Source organism: Oryzias latipes, chromosome 23, assembly GCF_002234675.1.
Source record: "Oryzias latipes chromosome 23, ASM223467v1".
NCBI classification, from domain to species: Eukaryota; Metazoa; Chordata; class Actinopteri; order Beloniformes; family Adrianichthyidae; genus Oryzias; species Oryzias latipes.
This window is the reverse complement of record NC_019881.2, coordinates 18,517,695-18,531,223: the sequence shown is the minus strand read 5'-3', so window position 1 is coordinate 18,531,223 and position 13,529 is coordinate 18,517,695. Positions and strand designations below refer to the sequence as shown.

At 43.3% G+C, this 13,529-nt stretch overlaps 1 protein-coding gene across 1 annotated transcript; it reads right to left on the bottom strand.

Annotated features, from left to right (window-relative positions):
• Positions 1-9,129: 9,129 nt before the first annotated feature.
• On the bottom strand, positions 9,130-12,982 carry LOC111946905. The gene has a single exon (XM_023952101.1). The coding sequence runs from the start codon at positions 12,955-12,957 to the stop codon at positions 9,130-9,132; it is 3,828 nt and encodes a 1,275-aa protein (XP_023807869.1). The 5' UTR covers positions 12,958-12,982.
• Positions 12,983-13,529: the final 547 nt, after the last annotated feature.

Genomic DNA, 13,529 nt, shown 5'->3' with positions numbered 1-13,529 from the left:
CTCACCAAATTTTGTATACACATCAGGAGTCGCGAAAAATTTCATATTTTATAGGAGAACGGCATAGGTAAACAAAAATGGCTCGATAGCGCCACCTGCAAAATTTGTTTTCGCGAGCACCTCCATATGCTTTATAGTACAAACCTGATTTTAACAGGGCATGTTCATCGGATAGAAACCTACAAAAAAGTCTCTTGGGACCAAGCTGTCAGTCGCACAGGAAGTCTGATATTTTGATGACAATATGTCATTTTTGCTGTATTTTGGTCATTTGCAGGCCTCGCTCTAGAACGAACTCCTCCTAGAGATTTGAGAGTAATGACTCCAAACTTTGGTTTTGTAAACTAAACACATGTCCGATGTTAAATTGCAAAGCTTTTAAGTTTTTATGGATGTTTGTGACCATGGCGGCGCGTCAAAATTGGAGGTCGTTTCGAAAACACGCCATGAAAAGAAAAATGGCCATTACTCAGCCATGCATAATCCAATCTGATCCAAAATTGATGTTCATGATTGTAGTCTGACTCTGAACACATCTGCAGTGAAAAAATCTGGAAAAAGTGTAGCGCCACCTGCTGGCAAGAGGAAATGACATGTTTTACTTGGAGCATCACTACTCCGAGTAGGATGAGCCGAAACACCTGAAAATGACGTCCACCTGTTGAAAAGCCATTGAAGTTTACTCTGACAAAAAACCATAACTTTCAATGCGGGGGTGTGGTCGTGACAGAGCGGCAAAGTTGGGCATCTCGCTATGCACACAAAAGTTGCTCTCACGTGCACATTCCTTGTCCAATCTCACTGAAATTCAATGGATATGATGAAGCTTCTATTCTGAACCCATGGATATGACAATCTTGGACGAGCTCTATAGCGCCACCTAGTTATTGCATTGGGCACATTCTGCCCTGTATTTTCTCTTTGCTTTGTCCGATGTGCATGAAATTAAAACTGGAGATACTCAGAAGGGTCCTCTCTCATCATGTAAAGTTTCATGGGTGTACACCTGACGGTGCCTGCGTAACAGGAAGTGGTCGATTATGTGCACCCAAATAATAGAAATTTATTATAAATCAGCCGTTTGTCTCAGGAAGCTGAGATTTCAGAATTAGATGCCTTTAATAACCTCCAGCTTTGATATGTAACACTATAGGGTCTACGAGAAACTTCATCACTTGATTTTTTTAATGAAATTTTGGACTGAACAAAGATTTTTAGCATAAATTCTGTTTAGGTTATCAGCACCAAGAATTCAACTTTCATAGGCATTTATGTGCTACTGCTTCCTAAAAAAATTCAGAATGATTGAAGTTACAGGTGAACTTTTAGACATCATTTCATCCAAAAAGGTCCGAAAACGTCTTTTTAGGCAAAACTGCAAACACCTATTTTTTTGCATAACTTATCTTTCAAATATCAGCACAAAAAAATTAAAAACGGTAGGGATCTGTGTTTGCTGCCTTCCATATTTTTTTCAGACTTAAAAGTGTAACAGATGATTTATAAAAAATCCTTTTTCATCCAAAAACCTGTGTTAAATCTGTCTAGACTCCAAACAAACATTTTTTTATGGTAACTTATGTTTCAACAATCGACACCAATTTTCACAGACCTATAGCTAAACATGTCCCATAGCTACCTGAATATTTTCATAGATATAAAATGAACTGGTCATTCTAACATCTGGCATTCTAACATCTAACATCTTACATGTCAAAGCCTCTCTCAGCCTGGCTCTGCTGAAGGAGTCGTGTTACAACCCCGCCCCCTCCTGCTGGGACCCCTGCTATGTAAATTAGCAAGCAGTGAACAGAGAGATGAGGAGTAAGAATGGCCATTATTCAGGCATGCATAATCCAAAGACAGCCAGTTAAACACTGAAAGACATATTTTTTCGGTATGTCTTTCATACATCTTTAGTATTAAAAACTCTCCAAGATGAATGTGCCTGACTCCACCTGCAGGTGGATCACAGACCTCCTGACGGACAGACAGCAGTATGTGAGGCTGGGGAAGCTCGTCTCAGATACTCGGACCACAAGCACCGGATCCCCCCAGGGCTGTGTCCTTTCACCCCTGTTACTCTCCCTGTACACAAACAGCTGCACAGCTGGTCACCTGTCTGTCAAACTCCTGAAGTTTGCTGACGACACCACACTCATCGGCCTCATCTCTGACGGAGATGAGTCGGCCTACAGGAGTTAAATAGCCAGGCTGGTGTCATAGTGCAGCGCTAACAACCTGGAGCTTAAGACAGTGGAGATGACAGTGGACTTCAGGAAGGCCCCAGCCCCCCTCCCCCCTGTCATCCTCTGTGACTCCCCGGTGACCTCTGTGGAGTCCTTCTGCTTCCTGGGAACCATCATCAGCCAGGACCTCAAGTGGGAGCAGAACATCAGCTCCATCACTAAGAAGGTCCAGCAGAGGATGTACTTCCTGAGGCAGCTGAAGAAGTTTCACCTCCCTGAAAAGATGCTGGTAGACTTTTACACCGCCATCATCGAATCCACCCTCACGTCCTCCATCACAGTCTGGTTCGCTGCGGCCACGGCCAGAGACAAGGCCAAGCTGCAACGCGTCATCCACTCAGCAGAGAAGGTGATCGGCTGCCACTTCCCGTCTCTCCAGGAGCTGCACATCTCCAGGACCTGGAGGCGGGCAGCCAGGATTGTAGCCAACCCCTCTCATCCAGGACATAATCTCTTTCGGCCCCTCCCTTCTGGCAAGAGGCTCCGGTCCATCAGGACCTCGCGCCACAAGAACAGCTTCTTCCCCACTGCAGTCAGCCTGCTGAACAGTACCCCAACTCCCCCAGGTGACCCCCCCCCCCCCCCCCGCCCACCAAAGGACTGTCGGTGCCACTTCCAGGCCCCACCATCCCAGCCCATCTGTGCTCCCACTTTAATTCACCTTACTCTACTGTATATAGTGTGTTGTTGTTGTTAACTTAATTTTTAACTTATTCTTAATTGCACTATACACCAAGTCAAATTCCTCGTTTTGTAAAGTGCGCTCTACTGAACCTGGCAATAAAACTTTTTCTGATTCCTGATTCTGATTCTGATTCTATTAATCATTGTTTTTTATTCATTCAAAATGCAATTAAATCAATATTTTATCTTTTTTTCTTTTCCTTTTTCTTTTTTTTTATCTCTTATATCCTTTTTTATAATCAATGTTTGAACTTCTTTTCCTTTCTATTGTCATGGTTTCAGTTTGTTGTCTTTTTTTTCGCTTTAGTTCTTGTTCTGTCTTGTTTGGTTCTGTTTCCTGTTTTATTTTGAAAGGGTTCCTGTCTTGTCATGTTTCTTGAGTTTTACTTCCTTTGGTCCCCATCTGCCCTAATCGTGTTCACCTGTGTCTTGTCTGCCCTGTCTGTATATAAGTCTTGTCTCTGCCTTCCTCCTGTGCTGGTCCATTAACTTCTGCTCATGTTGATCACGTCTTCTTGTCTGGCGTCCATGTCCCTTGCCATGACACAGTTAGTTTTTGTTTTTAGTTTTGTCATCCTGCTCTGCAGCGCTTTTTGTTAGTTAAATAAACCCACTTGCCCTGAACCCGTTTGCCTCCCGTCTCTGCGCCTGGGTCCTACCTGCTCTCGAGCCTCCCCCCCACACGACATCTATACATCCAATGAAATTAAACTACAAATCAACAAACACAACTGATAACAAATGTCTCTAAAAAATGATGTGTATATTTGCAGAACCTTAAAAACACCAAACAAATAACAAATGCTTCCCAATTAAAGCACAAAAAATGGAACACAAAATGTAAAACCCAAGTTAGAAATTGCAATTTGAAAACGATACTTTTTTCAGCAGCTTTTCAAAATCAATCACCAATTCTACTCTTCTGTGGATGAAACAAAGAACTCCAGAACAATGAAGCCATTTCTCTAAGTCTCTCTCACCTTCAGTTTTAAACAAGGTCTGTGAAAATCCACCATACATTGGTCACATGAACTCAGAGACCTGCTAAAAGTGCACAATTGTAAAAGCTCTTTTATATAGACAACTGTTTGTTTGCTTAGAGCTCTAAATATAAAAAAAATGCTTTTCTATCACCTAGACACAGATGGAGAACCATATCAACTGGATTAATAACAGGGTGGCATGTTTAGACAACATGAAGCTGTCCATCACATTTTTGACCTAAACATGTAAACACATCCTTGGCTCTGCGGTTAGGAAATGGTATTTGGGAATCTCTTTATACCAGGAGCCAGCCTGGCCATTGGAACATCGCCACAGTGCCCATCCAGACTGGGACAGCAACGGGGTCCACTTCAGAGCCGTGAGCTGCTGTGTTTAACTCCAGCTGTCCCAGCAAGGTAGACAACTGCAGCAACATCCACTGACCAAGCTGACAAGCCCTGGCAGAAAAGATCCCCACAAGAAAAACACTGGCTCAGGCAGGCTGGTCAAAAAAAAATAGTTTTGCCATTGTCTTGCAGCTCGCAGATCAAGTGGTTTAGTTTTCCAGTAATGTCAGTCAAGAATGCAAGTTCAGATTCACAATGTTCATATTCACCATATTCAACAGACATCTCCTCCAATAGCACCTTAAAAATCCTGTGCTGTTTTGCTTTGCAGCTGAGGTTGTTTACGATTTTCAGAATAAGAGTCATTATATGTCCAGAGCCAATCACTTCTGCACATAAGGCCTGCTGGTGAATGACGCAGCAGTAATGCAGACATTTTGGAAAGTCTGGGTCAGCTTTACAGTGAGTGATGAAACCTGTTTGTCTATTGATCATAGCAGGAGTCCCATCTGCAGTCACTGCTACCAGCTTTTCTAATTGTACCTTTTTCTGCACAAAAACTCCTTCACCGTGTTATACATTTCAACTCCTCTTGTAGTTGTCTGTTAGGGCAGATGTGTCAGGAGTTCTTCTCTTGTGGAAACCAAAAGCTATGCTGTACTGTTGCCGTCCACAGACTCATCACACTGGACGTTAACCACCTGCACTTTGCAAGATCCCGGTCCAGCTAATTGGCCAAGTTATCAGACATAGCTGACACTCATCTAGACATTGTAGTGGAAATTGAATGAGTTCTATTGTTCTCATCCTTAGGGACAGTGATAGCAATTATCATCACTGCTTGAATTTTTTTCATGCTATATGCAAAAGTCTTTGTCCCTTAAGGCAACAGATTACAGCCCCCCCCCCCCCCCCCCCCCCCCCCAGGCTGCTGTCGTATTAACAATAGCTTGGAGCTCCAGAATGGACAAGAAAAGACGACGAGAATGGCTCGAGCAGGGCGTTGCTCACGGGGCGGTCGCTCGTGCCATGCGGTTGCACGTGCTCGGGCCCGCTAAATGCTACTTGTAGCTTTAATTATTATTATTATTCTTTTTCTTCCGACGGAAGAATCGCCTTTTTGAGGCCTTTAACATACCCCAAAACTCACCAAATTTGGCACACACCTCAGGAGTCGCGAAAAATTTCGTATTTTACAGGAGATTGGCATGGGCGCACAAAAATGGCTCGACAGCGCCACCTACAGTGACATTTGTCCCGAGCCCCCGCATATGCTTTAACATACAAGCTTGATTTTTTCAGGACATGTTCATCAGATGGAAACCTACAAAAAAGTCTCTTGGTACCAAGCTGTCAGTCGCACAGGAAGTCTGCTATATTGGTGTCAATATGTCATTTTTGCTCTATTTTGGACATTTGTAGGCCTCCTTCTAGAACGAACTCCTCCTAGAGATTTGTGAATAATTACTCCAAACTTTGGTTTTGTAAACTTAACACATGTCCGATCTTAAATTGCAAAGCTTTTAAGTTTTTATGGATGTTTGTGACCATGGCGGCGCGTCAAAATTGGAGGTCGTTTCGAAAACACGCAATGAAAAGAAAAATAGCCATTACTCAGCCATGAATAATCCAATCTGATCCAAAATTGATATGCATGATTGTAGTCTGACTCTGAACACATCTGCAGTGAAAAAATCTGGAAAAAGTGTAGCGCCACCTGCTGGCAAGATGAAATGACATGTTTTACTTGGAGCATCACTGCTCTGAGTAGGATGAGCCGACACACCTGAAAATGACGTCCACCTGTTGAAAAGCCATTGAAGTTTACTCTGACAAAAAACCATAACTTTCTAATCAGCGGTGTGGTCGTGACAGAGCGGCGAAGTTGGGCGTCTCGCCATGCACACAAAAGTTGCTCTCACGTGCACATTCCTTGTCCAATCTCACTGAAATTCAATAGAGGTGATGAGGCTTCCATTCTGAACCAATGGATATGACAATCTTGGACGAGCTTCATAGCGCCACCTAAATATTGACAAATACATTTTATGTCACATTCTGACCTATCTTTTCTCTGTGCTTTGTCCAACATTCATAAAATTACAACAGGAGATACTCATAAGGGTCTTCTCTCATCGTCTAAAGTTTCATGGGTGTACACCTGACGGTGCCTGCGCAAGCCACCACCAAACAGGAAGTGGTTGATTGCGTTGCAGTCAGATAATTAAAAATTCATAAAAAATCAGCCGTTTGTATCACGAGGCTGAGATTTCAGAATGAGAGGCCTCTTACATATCTCCAACTTAGATACACAGCACTTGCATGGGTGAACAAAAAACGGCTCAATAGCGCCACCTACCATGTTTGTTTTTGAGAGCCCCGCCATGTACTTTAACATACATGCTTGATATTTACAGGAAATGTTCATCAGATGGAAACCTACAAAAAAGTCTCTTGGTGCCAAGCTGTCAGTTGCACAGGAAGTCTGCTATATTGATGTCAATATGTCAGTTTTGCTCTATTTTGGTCCTTTGCAGGCCTCGTTCTAGAACGAACTCCTCCTAGAGATTTTTGAACAATGACTCCAAACTTTGGTTTTGTAAACTAAACACATGTCCGATCTTAAATTGCGAAGCTTTTAAGTTTTTACGGTTGTTTGTGACCGTGGCGGCGCGTCAAAATTTGAGGTCGTTTCGAAATCACGCCATGAAAAGAAAAATGGCCATTACTCAGCCATAAATAATCTAATCTGATCCAAATTTGTTGTGCATGATTGTAGTCTGACTTTGAACACATCTGCAGTGGAAAAATCCGAAACAGGTGTAGCGCCACCTGTTGGCAACAGGAAATGACATGTTTTACTTGGAGCATCACTGCTCCAAGTAGGATGAGCAAACACACCTCAAAATGACGTCCACCTGTTGAAAAACCATTGAAGTTTACTCAACGCGGGGGTGTGGTCGTGACAGAGCGGCGAAGTTGGGTATCTCGCCATGCACAAATGTTGCTCTCACGTTCACATTCCTTGTCTGATCTCACTGAAATTAAATAGATTTGATGAAACTTCCATTCTGAACCCATGGATATGACAATTTTGGACGAGCTATATATGTTCATAAATGATCATGAAGCATGATCATATAATCAAGCTTCATAGGAAATCAGCCGTTTGTCTCAGGAAGCTGAGATTTCAGAATTAGATGCGTCTTACAAAGCTCCACGTTTGAAAAGCAGCACTATACGTACGAGAAACATTTAACCACCTTAATCACCCTATTGTGCTGAAAGCAAATTTTTGGACATTTTGACTCAAGCAAATATTTTTATCATAACATCTGTTTAGTTTATCAGCACCAAAATAAAAAATATTTACATTTATAAAATGAACTGGTCAACTCTAGGATTTTATTTATTCAATCTTACATCCTCAAGCTTTTCATCAGTCTCCCCTGCTGTAGGAGTGGAGTTAGCCCCCCCCCCCCCCCCCCGGCTGTGTGCTCACATGTAAATTAGCCAGGAGTGGCAGACAGAAAGTAGAACAGTTAGAAAGCCTAGTTCAACACTAAAATACAGCAATTTCCTTTGTTTTGTTTGTCTTTTATACATCCTTAGCACTAATCATTGCTTTTTTATTCATCCAAAATACAATTAACTTTATATTTTATTTTATTTTTTTTTTTACAAACAAAATATATGAATGTGCTCCAAAACAAAACCCAGTCTCAGTACACTCCTACAGATGTAACATCAGACAGTAAATGTCTCTTTTATGCTTTTTTAATCAATGCTGCAACTTCTTTTCATTTCCTTTCAATACATCCAAAGAAATTAAACTACAACGACAACAAACACAACATATAGCAAATGTCTCTAAGAAGATTGTGTATATACATTATGTACCACCTTTAAACACCAAATAAATAACAAATCTTTCTAATACAATCACAAAAAATGGAACACAAAATGTAAAACCCAAATTAGAAATTGCAATTTTAAAAAGATACATTTTTCAGCAGCTTTTCAAAATCAATCACATATTTTACTCTTCTGTGGATGAAACAAAGAAGTCCAGAATAATGTAGCCACTTCTCCAAAGTCTCTGTCACCTTCAGTTTTACACAAAGTCTGTGAAAATCCACCATACATTGGTCACATGTTGTCAGGGTCTGCTCGGCAGAGATTGAGCCACAGGACAAAAAGATCTTCAAATCAGGGATTTTTATTTTACCCAACACAACACGACAGGGGCTCAAATTAAAATGGGGTCAACTTAACAAAAATGTAACTGAGCGAATCAATAACAAAAGCTCAAACCAACTGAACTCAAACTGACCCCCTTACAGGAAACATTAGGGAGATTTTATACTGGCTGATCAGACCAATGACACAATAGGGAGGGGAGCACAAATACAAAACATTCAAAACCTAAATATTAATTAAAGTAGTAAATTACTAGTAATTTAACGCTTCAACAGAAACTGAACTTGTACCTCAAAGCAAGCTTAACATATTCCAAAAAATACAAACAATAGTCCAACATAAGAATACACTTCGTCTTTCCCCTCCATCTTCTCCAAATGGAAGTTGTCCATGCTCCTCCCTTTCCAAGTCATCAGGAACTTCTTCAGCTCCTCCCACTGCCACATCATCAGGAAGTTTCCTGCTCCAGCCTCTGCCCCAGCATCAGGCCTCAAACAGAACTCAAAGAATAGAATTACTCAAAACAATATAAAATTAACTAAATGTGTGCACAAGTCATTAAGTCAATTTTGTTATGAAATGTGTGAAATAAAATGAAATGGTTTATTCAAAAGAAAAATATAACAAATGAACTTAACTTAGCTGTGGGGCAGTGGGTTCTGCCCTCACACACCCTCCCCCTCAAGACTCTCGCTGGGACAGCGAGAGATGAAGTCCGCAGTGGAATTGTTCCTTCCTGGGATGTGGTGGATGGTGAAGTAGTATGGTTGGATGGCTAGGTACCATCTGGTAATTCTCCCATTTGTGTCCTTCATCCTTGCCAGCCACTGTAGGGCCTTGTGGTCGGTTTCCAGTGTAAACTCCCGTCCAAGAAGGTAGTACTTGAAGGAGTCTAGGGCCCACTTTATTCCCAGCGCTTCTTTCTCCACGGTTGAATACTGAACCTCTCGTGGAAACAGTTTCCGACTGATGAAGGCCACCGGATGTCTGTCGTCTGGAGGGCCTTGTAGAAGCACTGCCCCCAAACCTCTATCAGAAGCATCTGTCTGTAGAATAAATGGCTTTTGAAAGTTTGGACTGTACAGGACAGGGTTCTTACTTAATGCCCGCTTGATGTCCTCAAAAGCTGCTTCTGCCTCTTTGGTCCATTGGAGGTTATTAGGACTCCTGGCTCCAGTTAGGTCCGTGAGTAATGCTGCCCTGGCCGAAAAATGAGGGATGAACCGGTGATAAAACCCAGCCATGCCCAAAAAAGATCTCAATTGCTTCTTAGTGACAGGCAAAGGACAGGACTGAATAGCTGAAACTTTGTCAGTTTGCGGTTTTATCATTCCATTGCCGATGATGTAGCCCAGATAGTCGGTTTCGGGTTTAGCAAAGACACATTTGGAAGGATTGACAGTTAGTCCCGCCCCCTGGAGACAATCCAGCACCCTCTCCAAATGTCCAAGGTGCTCATCCCAGGTATTACTGAAAATAACAATATCATCCAAATAGGCTGCAGCAAACTCTGAAACTCCACATAGTACCTGATTCATGAGGCGCTGAAAGGTGGCTGGAGCTCCATGAAGTCCAAAGGGTAGAACAGTAAATTGAAACAACCCCCATGGGGTTCGGAAGGCAGTCAGCTCTCTGGAGTGACGAGTCAGTGGGACCTGCCAATAGCCCTTGCATAAATCTATGGTGGTCAGGTATTTGGCACATCCCAGTCGCTCTATCAGATCATCAATACGAGGAGTTGGATAAGAGTCAAACTTGGAGACTGAATTCAGGTACCTAAAGTCTATGCAGAACCTAATGCTCCCATCTTTCTTCGGGACCAATACTACAGGGCTGCACCACTCACTCTTAGATGGCTCAATCACACCCAGAGAGAGCATCAGATCCACCTCCTCCTTCAGGTTGGTCAAAAGGCGTTCAGGCAACCTGTAGCTCCTGCGTTTCACGACAGCTCCGTCTTTTAAGATGATGTCATGCTGAATGATGTCAGTTCGCCCAGGGTTCTCCTGGAATACTGGTGTACTGCACAAGGCTCTCACCTGAAGTTGCTGCTCTTTAGAGAGATGATCCAGATCCTGATTTGGTGAGAGAGTTGAGGAAAGATACTGCTCATCCACCTCATCCTCTTCCGGGATCCTTCTGATAAGCAGAACTTGTTGTTCCTTTTCAGCCCTTTCCACCCACTCTTTCAGGAGATTAACATGAAGTAGGCGGGTGGAGCGTGATTGTCCAGGTGTTGAGACACGATAGGTGGTCTGCCCAATTCTCTGCAAAACCTCAAAGGGGCCTTGCCATTTTGTGAGCAACTTGCTATCGCTGCTGGGAAGAAGAACAAGCACCTTCTGGCCAGGACTGAATGACCGCTGACGAGCTGATCGATCATACCAGACCTTCTGCTGTTTTTGAGCCTCTGCCATGTGAGCTTGGGCCAGCTCACTCATTTTTTCCAGCCGTTCCCGCATCTGAACAACAAAAGAAACAACATTAACAGTCTCTGAATGAGGCCGATCCCCTTCCCACATGTCTTTGAGCAGAGAGAGAGGGCCTCTCACTTCGTGTCCGTATAACAGTTCGAATGGAGAAAAACCAGTGGAGGCTTGTGGTACTTCTCTGTACGCAAATAACAGGTATGGCAACCACTTATCCCAATCTGTTCCAGACTCATTGACAAATTTCCTTAGCATTTGCTTAATGGTTTGATTGAAGCGCTCTGTAAGGCCATCTGTTTGAGGATGGTACGCAGTGGTTCTTAAGCTTTTGATGCCCAAAAGTTGGTATACTTGTGACAGCAACGTGGACAAAAAATTGGTACCCCGGTCAGTTAAGATCTCCAGAGGCAACCCAACTCTGGAAAAAAATTGCACCAGGCAATAGGCAACTTCTCTAGCCTTTATGGTCTTTAAAGGGAACACCTCCGGGTATTTGGTGGCATAATCAGTTATCACCAACATGTACCTATTGCCCGATTTGCTTCTTTCTAATGGTCCAACAATGTCCATTCCTATCCTCTCAAACGGGGTGCTAATCACTGGTAATGGTTGTAGAGGAGCTTTGGAGGGGACTCTGGTAGAAGTTAGTTGGCACTGAGGGCAAGTTTTACAAAAAACTGCAACATCCTTACTCAAGCCAGGCCAGTAGAAATGTTTCCTAATGCGGTTCATGGTTCTGTGCTTCCCCAAGTGGCCAGCCCAGGGAACTGAATGTCCTAAAGTCAGCACAATTTCTCTGACAGCCTCAGGAACCACTAGTTTAAATGCTGACCCCTGCTGGCGATAGAGAATGCCTTTCCTCAGAACAAAGTTTTCTCCACCATGATTTTGCATAGTCTCCGTGTTTTTCTCCTCCGTCCTCTGGAAAAGATGTTTTAGGGTTGGGTCACTGCATTGCATTTCAACAATGTTGTCTGGGATTCTGAAATTTAACGGCAATTCTGGCTCAGGGTCATCAGAGAATTTAACAGCAGTGTGTTGGAACTTCTCCTTCCTCCTTTGCTTACGGGACTTACGAGACTTCCCGGGTGTAGCCTCCAAGTCTGCATCAAAGAAAGGTAGAGCACTAAGTGTTGGAAGTGGTTCCACATGCTTAGCTCTCGCCCTTGTCACTGCAACATAACATGAATGGTCAGTGTCCAGCAAATCAAATAGTACAGGGAGGTCTAAACCCAACACAACAGGAAAAGGCAGTTTATCAACAACTCCAACATTTAATAGATACGTTTGATCTGCAATTTTGATGTAGACATCTGCTGTGGGATAGGATTTCTTATCTCCATGTACACAACAAACTGGGATTGTTTTTGTAGTGATCAGATGAGGTGAGATGAATTGCTGATGCACCAGAGTCTGGTCGCTGCCAGTATCAATGAGAGCAGTCATTAATTCTCCATTTACTTCTACAGGTGTCAACTTCACTCCCACCGGAGGCCCCTCAGGTGCTTCAAAGCGTGGAGCCACACACATTTGAGTGAGCTTTGTCTTTTTAGGACACATGGGTTTGGTGTGTCCTTCTACTCCACATAGATAGCAAATTGGTACTCTGGCTGGTTGGCCTCCCCTTACCGACTGCACACCCACATTACTGGCTGCTCGTTGCCGATACTGAGGAGCTGGGTTGTTGCCATCTTTCTCCTTCCAGGCAGTATAACTCCATGGTTGTCCCCTGTGGCGGGCAGCAACAAACACCTCTGCCATCTTAGCAGCTTCTGCTGCTGACTCTGGCTTATGTTCTCGTATCCACACCTGCAGCTCAGGAGAAAGCATCCTCAAGTATTGCTCCAAAATGATCAGTTCACCAATTTCATTAGCAGTTTTACCCATTGGCTGGATCCACTTCAGGTAGAGCTCTTTGAGCCTGGCATAAAGCTCTCTTGGGCTTTCATCAGCATGTATCTCCAGAGAACGAAATCTTTGTCTGTAGTTCTCTGGGTTGATGTTAAACTTTGACAAAATTGCAGCTTTAACATTATCATAATCCAGGGCCTCATCAATATCCATTTGTACATATGCAGCTCTAGCCTTGCCCGTGAGTAAAGGGATGAGATGGAAAACCCATTCTCTTTTTTTCCACTGACAAGCTAGCGCAATCCGTTCAAATGTGATTAGATAATGTTCCACATCATCATTGTCTGTGAATTTTTCTAGTCGAGGCTCATACAGACGGAACTGACCTGATGGTTGGCATGTTGGATCCTCAGCCACATTACTGGGGTTTACATGAGGAATGTCAGCCGTCTTTAGAGGTCCCCGGTTGGAAAGTTCAGGCTCTGGTAAAACCAGTTCAGGTGTTGAGGTGGTACGTGCCTGAACTTCCAATTGCAGTAGTTGAAACTGATGCTGGAGTGCTCTGAATCGTTTTTCTTGTCGAGCACTTTCTTCCATTTGCCTGGCATCTCTGGCTTCCTGCTGACTCATGTGAGACCGAAAAATAGAGACCAGGTCTGCAACACTTGGCTCGTTACCTGTGCCCTCAGAGCTGTCCACTCCTCCAGAAGCTCCATTTTCCTCCTGATCCTCATCTGGCTGCTCCTGTGTCATTTTAGGGGGTAATGGGCCATCCTTGGCTCCTC